The sequence below is a fragment of the Raphanus sativus genome, chromosome 9 (assembly GCF_000801105.2).
Source record: "Raphanus sativus cultivar WK10039 chromosome 9, ASM80110v3, whole genome shotgun sequence".
NCBI lineage: Eukaryota > Viridiplantae > Streptophyta > Magnoliopsida > Brassicales > Brassicaceae > Raphanus > Raphanus sativus.
In genome coordinates, this window is record NC_079519.1 from 31,127,335 (window position 1) to 31,141,496 (window position 14,162).

Here is a 14,162-nt window from a genome sequence, read left to right on the forward strand (position 1 = left end):
CGATCTTCAGATACTTTCAACCGATTCCTCCAAGAAGCATTTTAAGTTTGACCATGTATTTAAGCCTGAGGATAGCCAAGGTAAATTGAGGGGGTTACCATGAATTTTTCTTATCTAACTGTACTAGGATGGTTACAATGTCTTCTTTTATGTGCAGAGACTGTTTTTGCACAGACGAAACCTATTGTTACTTCTGTGCTGGATGGTTACAATGTCTGCATATTTGCCTATGGCCAAACTGGAACCGGAAAAACATTTACCATGGAAGGAACACCAGATAATAGAGGAGTCAACTACAAGACATTAGAAGAATTGTTTCGCTCTTCAGAGAGTAGAAGTCGTCTCATGAAGTTTGAGCTATCTGTTAGCATGTTGGAGGTTTACAATGAGAAGATAAGGGACCTCCTGGTTGATAACTCAAACCATCCTCCTAAAAAGTAGGTCCTTCATTTTGTTCTTGGTAAATAGAATTATATCACCTTACAGTTTCTCTCTTTTGTTTTTAATATGTGTTGAACTAATGAAGGTTGGAAGTTAAGCAATCAGCAGAAGGAACACAAGAAGTCCCTGGATTAGTTGAAGCACAAGTTTTCAACACAGATGAAGTGTGGGATCTGCTGAAGAGAGGATATTCTGTTAGATCTGTGGGATCAACAGCTGCAAACGAGCAAAGCAGCCGCTCTCATTGGTAAGCTAAAGCGGGGTTGGAGACTAAAATCATGTACAACAAAACCTTTTTCACACTACTAAAGTTTTCTTTTTGTCCAGCTTGTTGCGAGTGACAGTGAAGGGAGAGAATTTGATCAATGGCCACAAAACCAGAAGCCATCTTTGGCTGGTGGACTTGGCTGGAAGTGAGCGAGTAGGAAAGGTAGAAACTGAAGGAGAAAGGCTTAAAGAATCTCAGTTTATCAATAAGTCTCTTTCGGCACTCGGTGATGTTATCGCCGCCCTTGCATCCAAAACAAGCCACATTCCTTACAGGTTTTTCCCTTCGTCCTCCTCTGTCGAGACATTGTATTTGAGCTTAACTGCTTTATGCTCTTAACAAACTTTTCTCTCCTTGTTGTGCAATGATAGAAACTCAAAGCTCACTCATATGCTACAAAACTCATTGGGTTAGTAAAACTTGTCCTATTTTTCGGTTGTTTACATGAACCATAAGACATGTATTTGATCTCATGTGCCCATTTCATTGTGACTTATACAGGTGGAGATTGCAAAACATTGATGTTTGTTCAGATTAGCCCCAGTTCTGCCGATCAAGGAGAGACGCTTTGCTCATTAAACTTCGCAAGCAGAGTTCGCGGAATCGAAAGTGGACCTGCCCGGAAACAGACGGATGTGTCTGAACTCCTCAAGTTAAAACAAATGGTAACGCGATTCGTCTGAGCTTCTATTCATCTAAAGCTTAAACTTAACTCTAAGCTGGCTGTCTTTTGTTGTCTTCTTTGTGATAATTAACAGACTGAGAAGCTGAAGCAAGAGGAAAAAGAAACTAAGAAGCTGCAGGACAATGTGCAGTCACTACAGCTACGCCTCACTGCTAGAGAACACATATGTAAAGGACTTCAAGATAAGGTAGTCCGCTTTAACTGAAGGAGTGTTTTCCTCTTTTAAGCTCTAACATTTGAAACCAAATCATTTTGCAGGTTCGTGACCTGGAATTTCAATTAGCAGAAGAAAGGAAAACCAGAATCAAGCAGGAGACACGAGCCTTAGCGACCGCATCATCGTCATCAACAACATCTAGACAACCGAGAGAGGCACTACCGACAATCACAGAGAAAAAGCCACCTTTGGCACCCACAAGATCAATGCGAATGCCACTCAGAAGAATCACAAACTTCATGCCCCAACAACAACCATCTCAGGGTCCTCCTGCCAAGAGATTTTCAGACGCAAGTCAAGCAACAAGCAAAGAGAACAACAATAACAGCCTCAGAAGATCATCATTAGTGGACATCAATGCACTAATGAAACCAAGAAGAAGCTCAATCGCATTCAGACCAGCTCCTCCTCCATTAGCCATTGCGACAGGCAATAATAAAACACTCCAGCCGAGAAGGAGAGTCTCTATTGCAACGTTGAGACCAGAACCATCTCACATGAACATGACCACTCCATTACGCCCACCTTCTATTTCTTCATTCCGTGGTGGTAACCCGAGGAAGGCAAGATATTCCAATCTATTCGCTCCGGATCGCAATCTGGTGACTCCTAATGCAATGAAAAGCAGCAGCAGATTCAACAAGAGCCCTGTTGTAGGAGGAGGAGGAGGCAGCTCGTGGAAGCCGACACATCCCACGGTGGTAGCATTGCAGAAGAAGGCTGTGGTTTGGAGTCCGCTTAAGTTCAGGAACAGAAGACCTTCCTTCACACCGAGGCGAGCTTCTTCTGTTGCCACCGATTTGGTCCGGAGGGAACAGTAGTGGTCTTTTGTTCACTGTCTTTGTGAAAGTGTTTGGTCCAAGTCGAATGTTAAAATAGGATCTATGTTACTTTTTTTCTTTAATTGGTCTTCATTCGAAGTGTTTAACTACAACAACTCTATTGAGAGACCTTTTGTGTTATGGATTTGATGAAATTTAAATCTTGGCTCCAGTGCATAAGAAGAAACTATTAGACTACAAAAGCTGCAATACATTAGTAGCAGCGGAAGGAACCAAAGTTGTCTCTGGTGTGAGGCTTAGTCCTAGAAGCACCAAAACAGTTAAAAACTAGTCTTAGATGCAAGCAAGAGATATACAAAAGAAAATTGTTAAGTCATTGGTTTATGTCACTCCCAGCTATGCTTCTTGGGTAAACGGTAAACAAAATCCTACAAGCCACACAGGTCGCAAGAGACATTGTACAAGTCATAGAAGCATAGATTCAAAGAACAAGCATTCCATGATACCACCAATGACAAAAGAAATGTGTCCTAAAACCACTAATACTCAAAGCCGGAAAGCCGAAAGCATCAGCAGCGCTAACAGACTGAAACACATGAGACAGAAGCAGACTCTCTGTCTTTACAAAGAGCTCATTCTCGGAACACTTGGAAAACGGAAATGGTAAGGTAATAGTTAATTTGGAGAACAGAGCAAATAAAGACAAGATCCCACAGCAACGAGACAAAAAGCTCTTTTGTTATTGAAGAAACTCAACACAATGGTAGTATATGTTCTCTCTTTCTTTTTTGGTTCCCTAAATGTTTCTGTTCCTATGGATCAACTATTACTTCAAACCCCATCTCCATTAAATCTTCTAAAAAACAGTACTCTCTGGTTAAAACTTTTGGAATGATAAAACTCAGAACAGGAGATTTGCAATCTTCTTGAAACACTGGGCTCTTCATTCTCAATCCTTCTATCAGGCAGAAGCGCTCTTTCTGGCGGCATACACGCGGTATGCAGCCAGCCCAACGACCACAGCAGCAGCTCCAACTGTTATACAAATTAAAAAAAAAATGAAAAGAAAATTTCACCAAGCAATGAGTATGAAGCTTTTTTGTCATAGGTTTGTCTGTTTGTGTCCAAGATTCAAGAGTCAAAGAAACGAAAAACTTACTTGAAACACCCACAAGAGAGCGGTTGATTAGTCTGTTGTAATGTTTGCGGCTCTTTCCTGCTTCGGTCTCTGGAATACTCTGATGAGGATGTTGCGCTGCAGTCACGATTTTGCGGAATAAGTTGTTGAAGTCCCCCAACTTCGAGCTGATGGATACAGCAGGCTCTATTCCCATATCTTGTGTCACCTGCAAAAAAGATTATATATATGTAAGGTGCTATTTTCATTTGACTCAGAGCATCATCAAATAAGAACCCTTACCTTGGTGGATTCTTGAATGGAAATCTGGGATGATGCAATATCGTCTTTCGCTGAAACCATAAGGCAGGGAACCTCATATCCAGTGGCCTCACCGTGATTTGCAACTTCTACAAGCAACTCAGTCGCTCGCTTCAGTGACGACTCATCAGAACTGCAGTAGTAAAGGAAAACAAAAAATCACTACGGATGCAAACATTTACACACAAATGAACGCAATTGTTACACAGAATACAAGTAGAGAACGATAAGGCATCTACTTAAAAGCATATTTAAACCAACCAAAGAAGGAAAATATATACCTGTCATACACGAAGACAGCTATGTCACATGCAGCTAAAGACTCCTTGGATGAAAATATCGCTTCGGCTCCATCTTCTGGAATTTCCCTCATCACAAGAGTTTTCTTTGCACTCTACACCCCAGAGGTTTGTAATAATCAGATTAACGAGCAAATTACACTAATAAACTTAGAGAAAATTAGCCTCAAAAGATGCCAAAAAAAACTCATCAAAAAGCTATACTAACACTCAAGTCCGCCGTTATTGTTTAATGTTTTGCAAAGCGGACACTGTTTGCGAGGACAATACTACGTAAACTATATCTTTATGCGCACACAAACACAGACAAATTGCAAAAAAGTATTCCCACTCACCTTAGTTTCATCGACCATGTTTACTGCATAACGCTCGTCAGTCGTTGATTCCTGGTTATCACCATATGACCTAGATCATCATGAAGAAACATAAATGTAAACCACATGCGAACGAACGTCTCCACTCATAAAAACAAGGAAAGGGGTTGATACTCTTTTGGAAAGAGAGCTAATATGACAAACCTTCCAAGAAAGCAGTTCAGTAATGCAGATTTTCCGGCGCTATTCGGTCCAAAAACAAAGCACTGGACAACATTTCTTTCACACTGCTTCTTTTTGCGATCTAAAAGCCTTCTCCTGGTAAGCCGAATGGCAGAAGATGGACCACCCTGGAATCCAATGTAAATCAAATGTTCCACACTCCGAGCAGGTTCTAATAGTGTCATCAGTGACCACTGCAAGGATAGAGTTGACAGATTATGGAAAAAAAAACATAAAAATTTGAACTGGATCAATGAAATAAAGATACAGAAATATTATGTCTGACAGATTTAATTGCACGAGTAAATGTATTTGCAATTGTTCATGTATACAAAATGTTCCTTAAGTTTTGATTACCAGTGACAGGAAAGCGTCAGAAGACAGTCCTCCAAGGGCAGTTTTCTCTGCGGCATCCTGATACGGTGCTTCCTTCCAGGGACTGCATTTTCACAATTTGGCTTTTTAATGCGATCTAGATATGATAAACGTACTTTGCTTTCTGGAGGTGAAGAAGGTACCTTTCAGGTGCAGTTGAAAAAAGATCCTCGATCTCTTGGGGTCTAAGATTATTATCCTGCAAAGTGTAAAAATTCATTAATGACAACTATAAGACCTGCAACCTTAAACCATTAGTTAAAACAAAAAAGGAGACTTACCCCATCCGCATTAAACAACATATACTTTTCTTTCAGGAATTCGATTGCTACATCTGTCAGCTCAACGCTCTACAAATAACAACAAACACAACCATTCGATATAATACATTTCCAAACAAAAAAAAAATAGATAACAGCAATGAACCTGCAATTTACCTGATCAGGTTCTCTCTTGAATAATGAAGGTGGAAGCAATTCATCAGCGAGTCTTATATCATTGTTATACCCGAACTTCCTGAGTACAGTCCATGTTGTCTCAAGCCTCCCTTTCTCAATGAAGAGTGCATGTAGAAACAGGAAGCCAGTCAATGTCAGTCCTACTTCATTCACACCTTCTGGCAACTTTTCTTGCACAACCCTCTTAACACCTTCGACTTCGGAAGGCTGCAGTGGTGCATGGAAGCACTTGACCTATTTGAGAGAACTATTAGGTGAAGAAATTGCCAGAACACACATGTAACGATGAAACAGAAGAAGAAGAAGAGGAAATAAAACCTGAAATGCGTTTAACTCAGCCTCGCTTAGAGCACCATCTTTATCATGGTCACAGAGTATAAAGATGCGCTTCAAGGCCCTTACACACCGTGGCTTCAATGTCTGGGTTTCTTGATCGAACAGAGGTGCTGTTGGGTGGATGACAGTTTTTTGTGCATAATAGAAAACTTCTTGTGCCTACAGGAAAGTTTTTTTCTGAATAAGGATGATAGAAACCAACCACTCGAACCAAATTTTGTGCCATGTTTGAGCTAAGACATATAATAAAATCCCAATGAGGAATAAAGAGAAGTCATGATGATACCTGGAGTTGCTTCAGGGCAGAACACTCGATACAAGTCTCAATCTCCCGAAACTGGTGCATTATAGGTGCCATCAGTTCTTCGAGGACGACCGGGTTGTTGTCGTCTCTGAGGTCAAGCTTACAGCCTGCTACTATTATAGGAACTTTTACCTGTTACAAAAAAAGGTCACAAGCCAATCTTAATAAGGCCACAGCAACACCAGGAGAGAAGCTAAACACCTACTAGAATGAAGAGAGAGAGAGAGAAAGGAAAATAAAACCTCTAACAGACGAAGCTCTGGAAGCCACCTGAGGGTCAAACTTTCGAGAGTCTCAGGTCGGTCACAGTCATATGTCAAAACCACAGCATCTGCGAGCTTCAACTCCTCGGAAACCATGCCCTTATCTTCCGGCCTGAAACCAAGAATAAGAAATATCAAAAAGATGCTTATAGCACATCAACAAAACCTGTCCAAGTATAACTAACAACGATGTCATCTGAGAGAGAGCTAACACTAATAGTATTCTTTCAAGTCTTAAAGAAGCGCTAAAGTATGAGACTCATATGCCATAAACCAAAAGCCACATTCTTTATCTAACATTATAGCATTTTTAATCCGAGAGAGAAACTATTATCTCCAAGAAGTAAATGTAAAGATACCTTGAGGAAGTGTCGACAAGGGTGACGGGTATATTGTCAGGGTAGAACTGAAAAGGGAGCTTGGTATCAGGGAGAACAGGAGGCACATTGGGAGGGAAAGATTCGGTGGCTGCAGCGACAATCAAGCTTGACTTCCCAGTGCCCTTGTCACCAACCACAACGATCCGAACAGAGTTAGGTGGGGACGCCATCTGGAAACTGCAAACGAACATCATCAAAATCCAAAATTGAATTCAATCCAAGTAGAAAAAAAAGAAAAAGAAAGGATCTTTGCAAGTTTGAGACGAAAAAGACTGAGACTTTGCAACTGGGTTTTGAGGAAGACGAGTCGAGAAAGAAGTCGAGTTTTCAAGCAAAGCATGGATGATAGATAACAGAAAAGAGTAATCTGAGATGAAAGATTGGATATAGAGAAACGAGAAGTAAGCGCTGACCTTAAAACTGGAGATTGAGAATGAGAGAGGTTTGAAAAACCCCCTTGGAAGATAAACCCTAGATAGAGAGTTATGACGATGATCGCAACCAAGGAGGGGGAGGAGATAAAACTCTCTCTAAAGGCTTCTTCGCTTTCTCTTATTAATATTATTATAGTGGCGTTACCGTAATTACACCTTTTTATCCTTTATCACCACGCATAAGTTAGTTCCCTTTATTTTTTTTACCACGCAAAAGTTAGTTATTTTTGTATTTTTTTCTTCAAAAGTAACTTTTTTATTTTTAGTTTAAGTAATTCCTATGAATTGTTCTTTTTCTTTTTCAAAGTTTGGTTTTACAATTTACTTATGCTGCATTTGTTTTTTGAGGATAGGTGAATGAATAGCAATTAACATATGTTGCTTTAAAATAAGTAACATTTTTTTACACAAATTAATATTTTTATTTTTATTTAACTACTGAAATTTATAATATTTTATTTTAATTAGGAATAAAAAATAAATTAATAAAGAGGACTTTATATTAAATTATTTAAAAATATTTGTACTGAAATTTAATTTAAAAAAATATCTAATTTTGAAACGGGATTATTTTATATAATTATGTAGAGGAGTAAATGCACAACCATACATCTTTTTATTATATAACTAACAAAATATAATTATTTATTTAATTTGAATACAAAATGAGTTGGATTTTATATTTTTCAAACTATTTAGTTAAATTATAGAACTTTTTTTTGTTCAACATTATAATGAAAAAAACACGTGGCGCCATTTTTTATCGTTAGATTTTGCCCATTTTAAAAATCTTAGACCCATACCTTCTCCCTCAATTCCATCTCTTCAACGCTGCTTTATCCTATCTCTTCGCGGTGCTGCAGTGCTGAGTGATAGGTGAGAAGATGGGAGTTGATTTGGAGTCTATCTCGGAGGCAACATCCGGAGCTATAGGATCCCTTCTAAGCACAACCATCTTATACCCTCTCGATACCTGCAAATCCAAGTACCAGGCCGAGATCAGTGTCCCCGGTAACCACAAATACAGGTTAGGTTACCCCCATGAATGATCGATCATCTCAAAAAAAAATTCAATTTCGTGTTCGTTTCTATCAATCTGGATCATAACATTCACTTGGGTTAGTTTATATAATCTAATTATCCCTTAAAGTTCGATTCTTTGAGCTTCTCACTGCCCCTCGAGCTAATCAATACTATTAATTCTTCAACATGTCCAATTGATATGAGGTTATGTCCAACAATTATTTTTTCCACAATAAAAAAACCATATATTCTATAACTGAATCTAAATAAATATTTTGTAACTACTTTTAACTCCATAATGGTCGGGGCTTACTAAAAAAACCAAATATTTTATAACTGCTTTTCTTCAATTCCTATATTCTAGGATCCATAACTGCAACATTTATGAAAATGTACAAATAAATTATTGATATATGTCGATTTAAATATGTATAATAATTACAGCACTTTTTTTTGAAAATATATGCACATTTTGTTACGGAAAATATATGTAATTAATCAACAATAATACATTAATTAATCCAAATTAATAACCACCTTTATTCTTCCTATTATGACTACTAATATTTAAAATCTAAGTTTATGCTTTATATTTACTAACCCTGACCTTTTAATAAAATAAATAATTAATATAATATTATTTACCATTGAAAAAGTTAATATAAAATAAAAATAATTAGATTTTTATTTCAATTCATGAAATACAAATTTATTTAACTAATATATCTACAAAATTCGGATTTTGCCGATAAATAATAATTATCATGAAATTAAATAATTAAAAGATAATTAAATTTATCTCAATTTTTCGGGTCCACCATTACAAAATCACGGATAAATGAAAATTTGATGGATTTTTAATCGTATGGGATTTCTAAATAGAAATTTTATAATTTAATTCAAAATCTAAGCTGAATTCAATGTAGATCACTAGATTTACCACTGGTACCGTGGATTCATATCATATATGAAAATATACTAAAACTATATCATAAATTAAATTTAGCAAAATTTGGATAAATATAATAAATTAATATTTTAATATATAGGTCCAATTTAATCAGATTCGAGGCCTAGACTTATGGGATAGATTCTATATTAGTTTTTCGAGTACGAATATTTAATTGCGTGAATAATTCAAAATGCTAATAAATACCACAATATTCTGATTTTATTTAAACCTGATTATATATTTCATCATCAAAATTATTTTTATTTAAACTTTAAACCTATTATAATATTCACATATATAATGCTTTCTTTGTAACATTTAAATGTAAATAAATAGTCAGAAATATAAATTTATATTCAATAAATTTTATTTTTTCGGCAAATAAATTTGCACTTTGAAAACGTGGATCAAAAATAATATTACTTCGTTATTTAAGAAATAGTTGTTAGAAATAAAGTACAATTAATATATGAAATGACTATGATAGAAGTGTTTATAGTTATGAAAAATCACAAATTCAATATAATTATGAAAATATTTTACTGAATTTTTTAAAAAGTAATTTTTTTACACAAATATGATCACAGAAAACACAAATATGATTTACAAAGAATACACAAACATGAAATTAAAATTTCTAAAAAAATGTAAAACAAAAATATACCCGCTCTTTGAAGGGCGGGTCAAAATCTAGTGAATTTTAAAGCAGTATCCTTCTTTTTACTTTCCAATTATACCCCGGAATCGCTTTTGGTCAAGACTACAGTTCGTAGATGGTGTTTGAGAAGCTACATATCTCAAAAAGTCATGCACTTGTAGATATTACAACTGTTAAATAAGCTGTGTTTTAGGACAAGAGTGTTTTTAGTTGTTGTTGTTGTTGAGAGTTATTTTTTTTTTTGAATAAATGTTAAATTTTATTCAAAGCAAAAAACCTTTTGTACATCAAGTGCTTCCTATTTTGTATGAATACTAAGAACCTAAAAGGAAACTATACAGATCAAAATTTATGGTCTTGACTCCCTGGTTGCAAACCAAGTTATCAATCCATCTTCAAAATGTTGAGAGTTATTCTAAAGCTGTTTGGTGTTGTAACCACACCTTTACAGACGCATATCAGATGTCTTTTGGGAAGCGATTTCTTCAGGGAACGTTCTCTCCTTGTATCAAGGCCTAGGGACTAAGAACGTGCAGTCCTTTGTTTCCTCCTTCATCTACTTCTACAGTTACAGCTATTTCAAGAGGTTGCATAGCGAGAGGATAGGTTCTAAGTCGATTGGCACTAAGGCTAACCTTCTCATCGCTGCTGCTTCTGCTGCTTTTACCAATATATTGACCCAAGTATGTTTTATCTTTTTTTTTGCACCTCACTTGTGCTATATATGTTTTGACTGTTTTGTGTGTCTTTTTTAAGGTGTTTCCTACTTGGTCTTCTACGTTAATTAACTCCAAGTACTATGTTTTTGTGTGTAGCCTCTAGATACAGCTTCATCAAGGATGCAAACAAGCGAGTTTGGAAATGCAAAAGGGTTTTGGAAGACCTTAACCGAGGGTACTTGGGGAGATGCATATGATGGCATGGGGATTACTCTTTTACTCACCCCTAATCCTGCTATTCAGGTACCATCATCATCCACGTCATATTTACATTGTTATTAGAGTAGCTGAACAGTGAGCTTCTCTTTTGTAGTATACAGTGTTTGATCAGCTGAAACAGAACCTCGTTGAGAAAAGAAAGGCAAAAGCCAACAAAGACTCTTCCCCTGTAGTCATCTCTTCCTTTATGGCCTTCTTGTTGGGTGCCATCTCAAAAACTGCTGCTACCGTCATCACTTATCCACTCATCAGGTATTATTATTATTATAGCTTCCGGCCGGTAACTACTCTTTTGTCATGTCATTGATCTATATACACATTCATGGTTTTTTTTTTTGGTAGGTGCAAGGTGATGATTCAAGCAGCAGATGACACAAAGGACAGTGAAGCAAAGAGGCCCCGAGAAAGAATCAAGAAAACGATACCAGGGGTCATCTATGCTATATGGGAAAAAGAAGGGGTCTTAGGCTTCTTCAAAGGCTTGCAGGCTCAGATCTTAAAGACAGTTCTGAGCTCGGCGTTGCTACTCATGATCAAGGAGAAAATCACAGCAACCACATGGTTTCTCATCTTAGCCTTAAGAAAAACTCTGTTTGTCACAAAAGGTAGGTTGAAAAGCTCACAAAAATTGCAATAGCAAAAGACTTCGGTTTGTGGCAGTATTTAAAAGCTTTCAAAAGCAGGCAAAAGTGTTGTATTTTTTTTTTTTTCTCATTTCAAGAAACAATTGATTTTTTGAGCAAGGATCTGACAAAGCTTCATATTGTTAGTTATGTTTGTGTGTTTTTTTCAGTTGTAATAAAAGTAAGAAAGGATCTCCTGTGATCAGATGATAGATAAAAAGGTGCTGGTAACATAAAAAAAAAAAAAGCTAGTCCTTAAAAAGGACCACAGGATCTAAAGAAAAAAACACACAGATAATATCTACTGTCAATTAAGCTTTAGACCTTTGGCTCTTTGGTCTCGGCAACTACAGACTTAGTCTTCTTGAAAGGTAAAAACGTTACTCCGCGCATAAACGGCTGCAAAGCCTCAGGGATCTCCACACCATCCTCTCGCTGGTAGTTCTCGAGAATGCAGCAAATGGTTCTCTCTGTAGCGGGGAACATGACACAAGCTCTCTGTAAGTACCAGACGCAGGAAACCAACCTTCCAAATCATACTTTTTTAGCAGCTGCATCGTTCAATGCTCCAGAGACAATCTCTACCACTCGGTATGGAAGTTTTAGCTGCATTAATAAAACAATTGAATGAATAATCATTATTATACAATTGGCTAACTTAAAAAGAAGAAAACAAAAACATTGTGACATGCTTATAACTTTTTTTAAAAAGATACGAAATAATTACCGCTTGGTAAAACTCTTCAGAGTTGTTCATCATCTCCTCGAGCATTTCCCAAGATTCATTCCCGTTAGGACTGGTGATGCAAAGCTGTTCGATTTTCTCAAACTGATGAACACGGAAAATGCCAAGCTGGTCTCTTCCATGGGAACCAGCTTCTGTTCTAAAGCAGGTCGAGTAACCAGCATATCTGGACCCACGTAATGGATATTGTCAATACATCTTTTACAAAAATAAATACATAAAAGAAACAAAATAGCCTATGTTTATTATTATACCTTTTGGGAAGCTCGCTGGGATGGATCCATTCGTCCATATGGTATGCACAAAGAGGTTGCTCAGCAGTTGCAATCAGGTATGTTTCCTCTTTTTTACAAGTTACCTTATCAAGGTCTTTGTCATCTTTTTTACCAGTTACCTTATCAAGGTCTTTGTCTTTTCCTTCACCAGTTACGTCTTTTTCTTTGTCTTTTCCTTCACCAGTTGCGTCTTTTTTCTTTTTCTTTGTCTTTACCAGTTACCTGATTAAAACAGAAGACCTAAACTCAGGATGAAAAGCTCAAGACAAGACTAAAAACATAATAATTTTTTTTTCTTCTAAAGTTCAAGAAAGACCTTGTAAAGTTCGTTATCAAAATCTTCCAACTGTGCGCACTTGGCCATGACATCCTTCTTCTCCTTATTCGTCAACAAGGCTAGCCCGAAGTTGATAAGAGCTTGGTTGAGTAGCACACCATATCCTCTCAGGAAGTAGCCTCTCCCTCCAGCAATTTTAGCACCTGAGAGTTCCAAAACATAATCTCTTTAACAAAACACAAAAGACCAAAAGTGTTCAAACCAATGCTACTACTATTTACCTTTCTTAGTATCTGCAATGAAGGTCTTCTCAAGGAGATCGACATGGTTCATCACCTTCTGACCAGGCGCAAAAACAGGCTGCTCACCCCAAACTCTAATCACAGGATTATCCGCCTGCAAAATATATATGAAATCACCACACCACAAACTTATTATCAAATATTCATCTCCTCTTGTCCTGTCCTGTCACCAACAATGCCAGACAAGAAACGGAACACAAACCTCATTCTTACTAACTGGAACAGAGTCGGGGACGAGATTTCCAACTTCCTTCAATTTTTCTTTGAGCTTTTTATAAGCATCACCAACTTCCTTTTCCTTGTCAGCAGCGACTTGTTTCTTCTTCTCAGCTTCCTATTCCAAATAAACAAACAAAACATCATTAAAAATCAAACAAAACCACTCTTTGTCGAGGTTGATGACCTCATCGACGAGATTAACGCCGGCAATCTCCGGCGTTGTGATTCACGGATGATCTCCGGGTCGTTCCCCTTCTCTTCTCGAAACAGATTGATATCCAACATCTCTTGTCTTGTGTGTGCTCTTCTCTCTTTCTGAATGAAAGCAGATCAAAGGAGGAAACAACGTAGTATCTTCACAAGCACAGAGAAGCGTTAAACTGTGAAGAAGAAAGAAGATGAAACTCTGAAGTCTCTGATTCTGGTTTTGGTGTTTTTTTTTGTAAACTGACCTTTATATAGTGTTGATAGCCACTGGCAATTTATTTTTAAATAAATGCCCCAAAAGTTTCAGATTTTAAACTTTCTTATTTTTTTGTTAATTTTTGTTTCCAAATTACCTTATTTTCAAAAGGGCAATCTCTTTCATATAAAAATATATGGTATTTTTATATTTAAAACATGTAATTTAGTAAAAACAAATTTCCTTTTACAAAAATAAAAAGGAAGATTAATATAAAAGGAAATTTAATATAAATATATCAATTTTATATTTAAATTATATAATTTAATAAAAAGGAATTTATCTTATATAAATAAAAATGAATAGAATAAAATATTTTACTTAAAATTACTTTTATGTGTGTGTTTTTTCAAGAATGATTTAGATCAACAATTTTGATTAAAATGATCAATATTCACTTCAGTCGATTGTTTTTAATGAATTGTCATATTTTAAATAATAGAATTTTAGAATGATCTTAGACAACTTCTT

At 36.5% G+C, this 14,162-nt stretch overlaps 3 protein-coding genes across 3 annotated transcripts; 2 read left to right on the forward strand and 1 right to left on the reverse strand.

Annotated features, from left to right (window-relative positions):
- Nucleotides 1-4: 4 nt before the first annotated feature.
- LOC108823788 (kinesin-like protein KIN-14S) lies at nucleotides 5-2,602 on the forward strand (the record flags this gene model as incomplete). Its single annotated transcript, XM_056994988.1, has 8 exons — nucleotides 5-80; nucleotides 158-437; nucleotides 527-688; nucleotides 769-984; nucleotides 1,081-1,118; nucleotides 1,211-1,374; nucleotides 1,468-1,581; nucleotides 1,653-2,602. Coding segments are annotated over 8 exons (1,830 nt in total), but the record flags the coding sequence as incomplete, so codon positions are not given.
- Nucleotides 2,603-3,113: 511 nt separating this feature from the next.
- LOC108827456 (mitochondrial Rho GTPase 1) lies at nucleotides 3,114-7,346 on the reverse strand. The gene is given in 16 exon segments (XM_018600858.2): nucleotides 3,114-3,375; nucleotides 3,377-3,428; nucleotides 3,553-3,739; nucleotides 3,814-3,964; nucleotides 4,113-4,225; nucleotides 4,466-4,535; nucleotides 4,649-4,860; nucleotides 5,024-5,105; nucleotides 5,185-5,240; nucleotides 5,323-5,391; nucleotides 5,479-5,733; nucleotides 5,818-5,994; nucleotides 6,122-6,271; nucleotides 6,382-6,514; nucleotides 6,762-6,959; nucleotides 7,196-7,346. Coding segments are annotated over 15 exon segments (2,049 nt in total). The 5' UTR covers nucleotides 6,953-6,959; nucleotides 7,196-7,346; the 3' UTR covers nucleotides 3,114-3,224.
- Nucleotides 7,347-8,017: 671 nt separating this feature from the next.
- On the forward strand, nucleotides 8,018-11,612 carry LOC108827457 (peroxisomal adenine nucleotide carrier 2). Its single transcript, XM_018600859.2, has 5 exons — nucleotides 8,018-8,243; nucleotides 10,301-10,532; nucleotides 10,665-10,811; nucleotides 10,882-11,039; nucleotides 11,130-11,612. The coding sequence occupies exons 1-5, from the start codon at nucleotides 8,101-8,103 to the stop codon at nucleotides 11,422-11,424; spliced, it is 975 nt and encodes a 324-aa protein (XP_018456361.2). The 5' UTR covers nucleotides 8,018-8,100; the 3' UTR covers nucleotides 11,425-11,612.
- The last annotated feature ends 2,550 nt before the right edge of the window (nucleotides 11,613-14,162 follow it).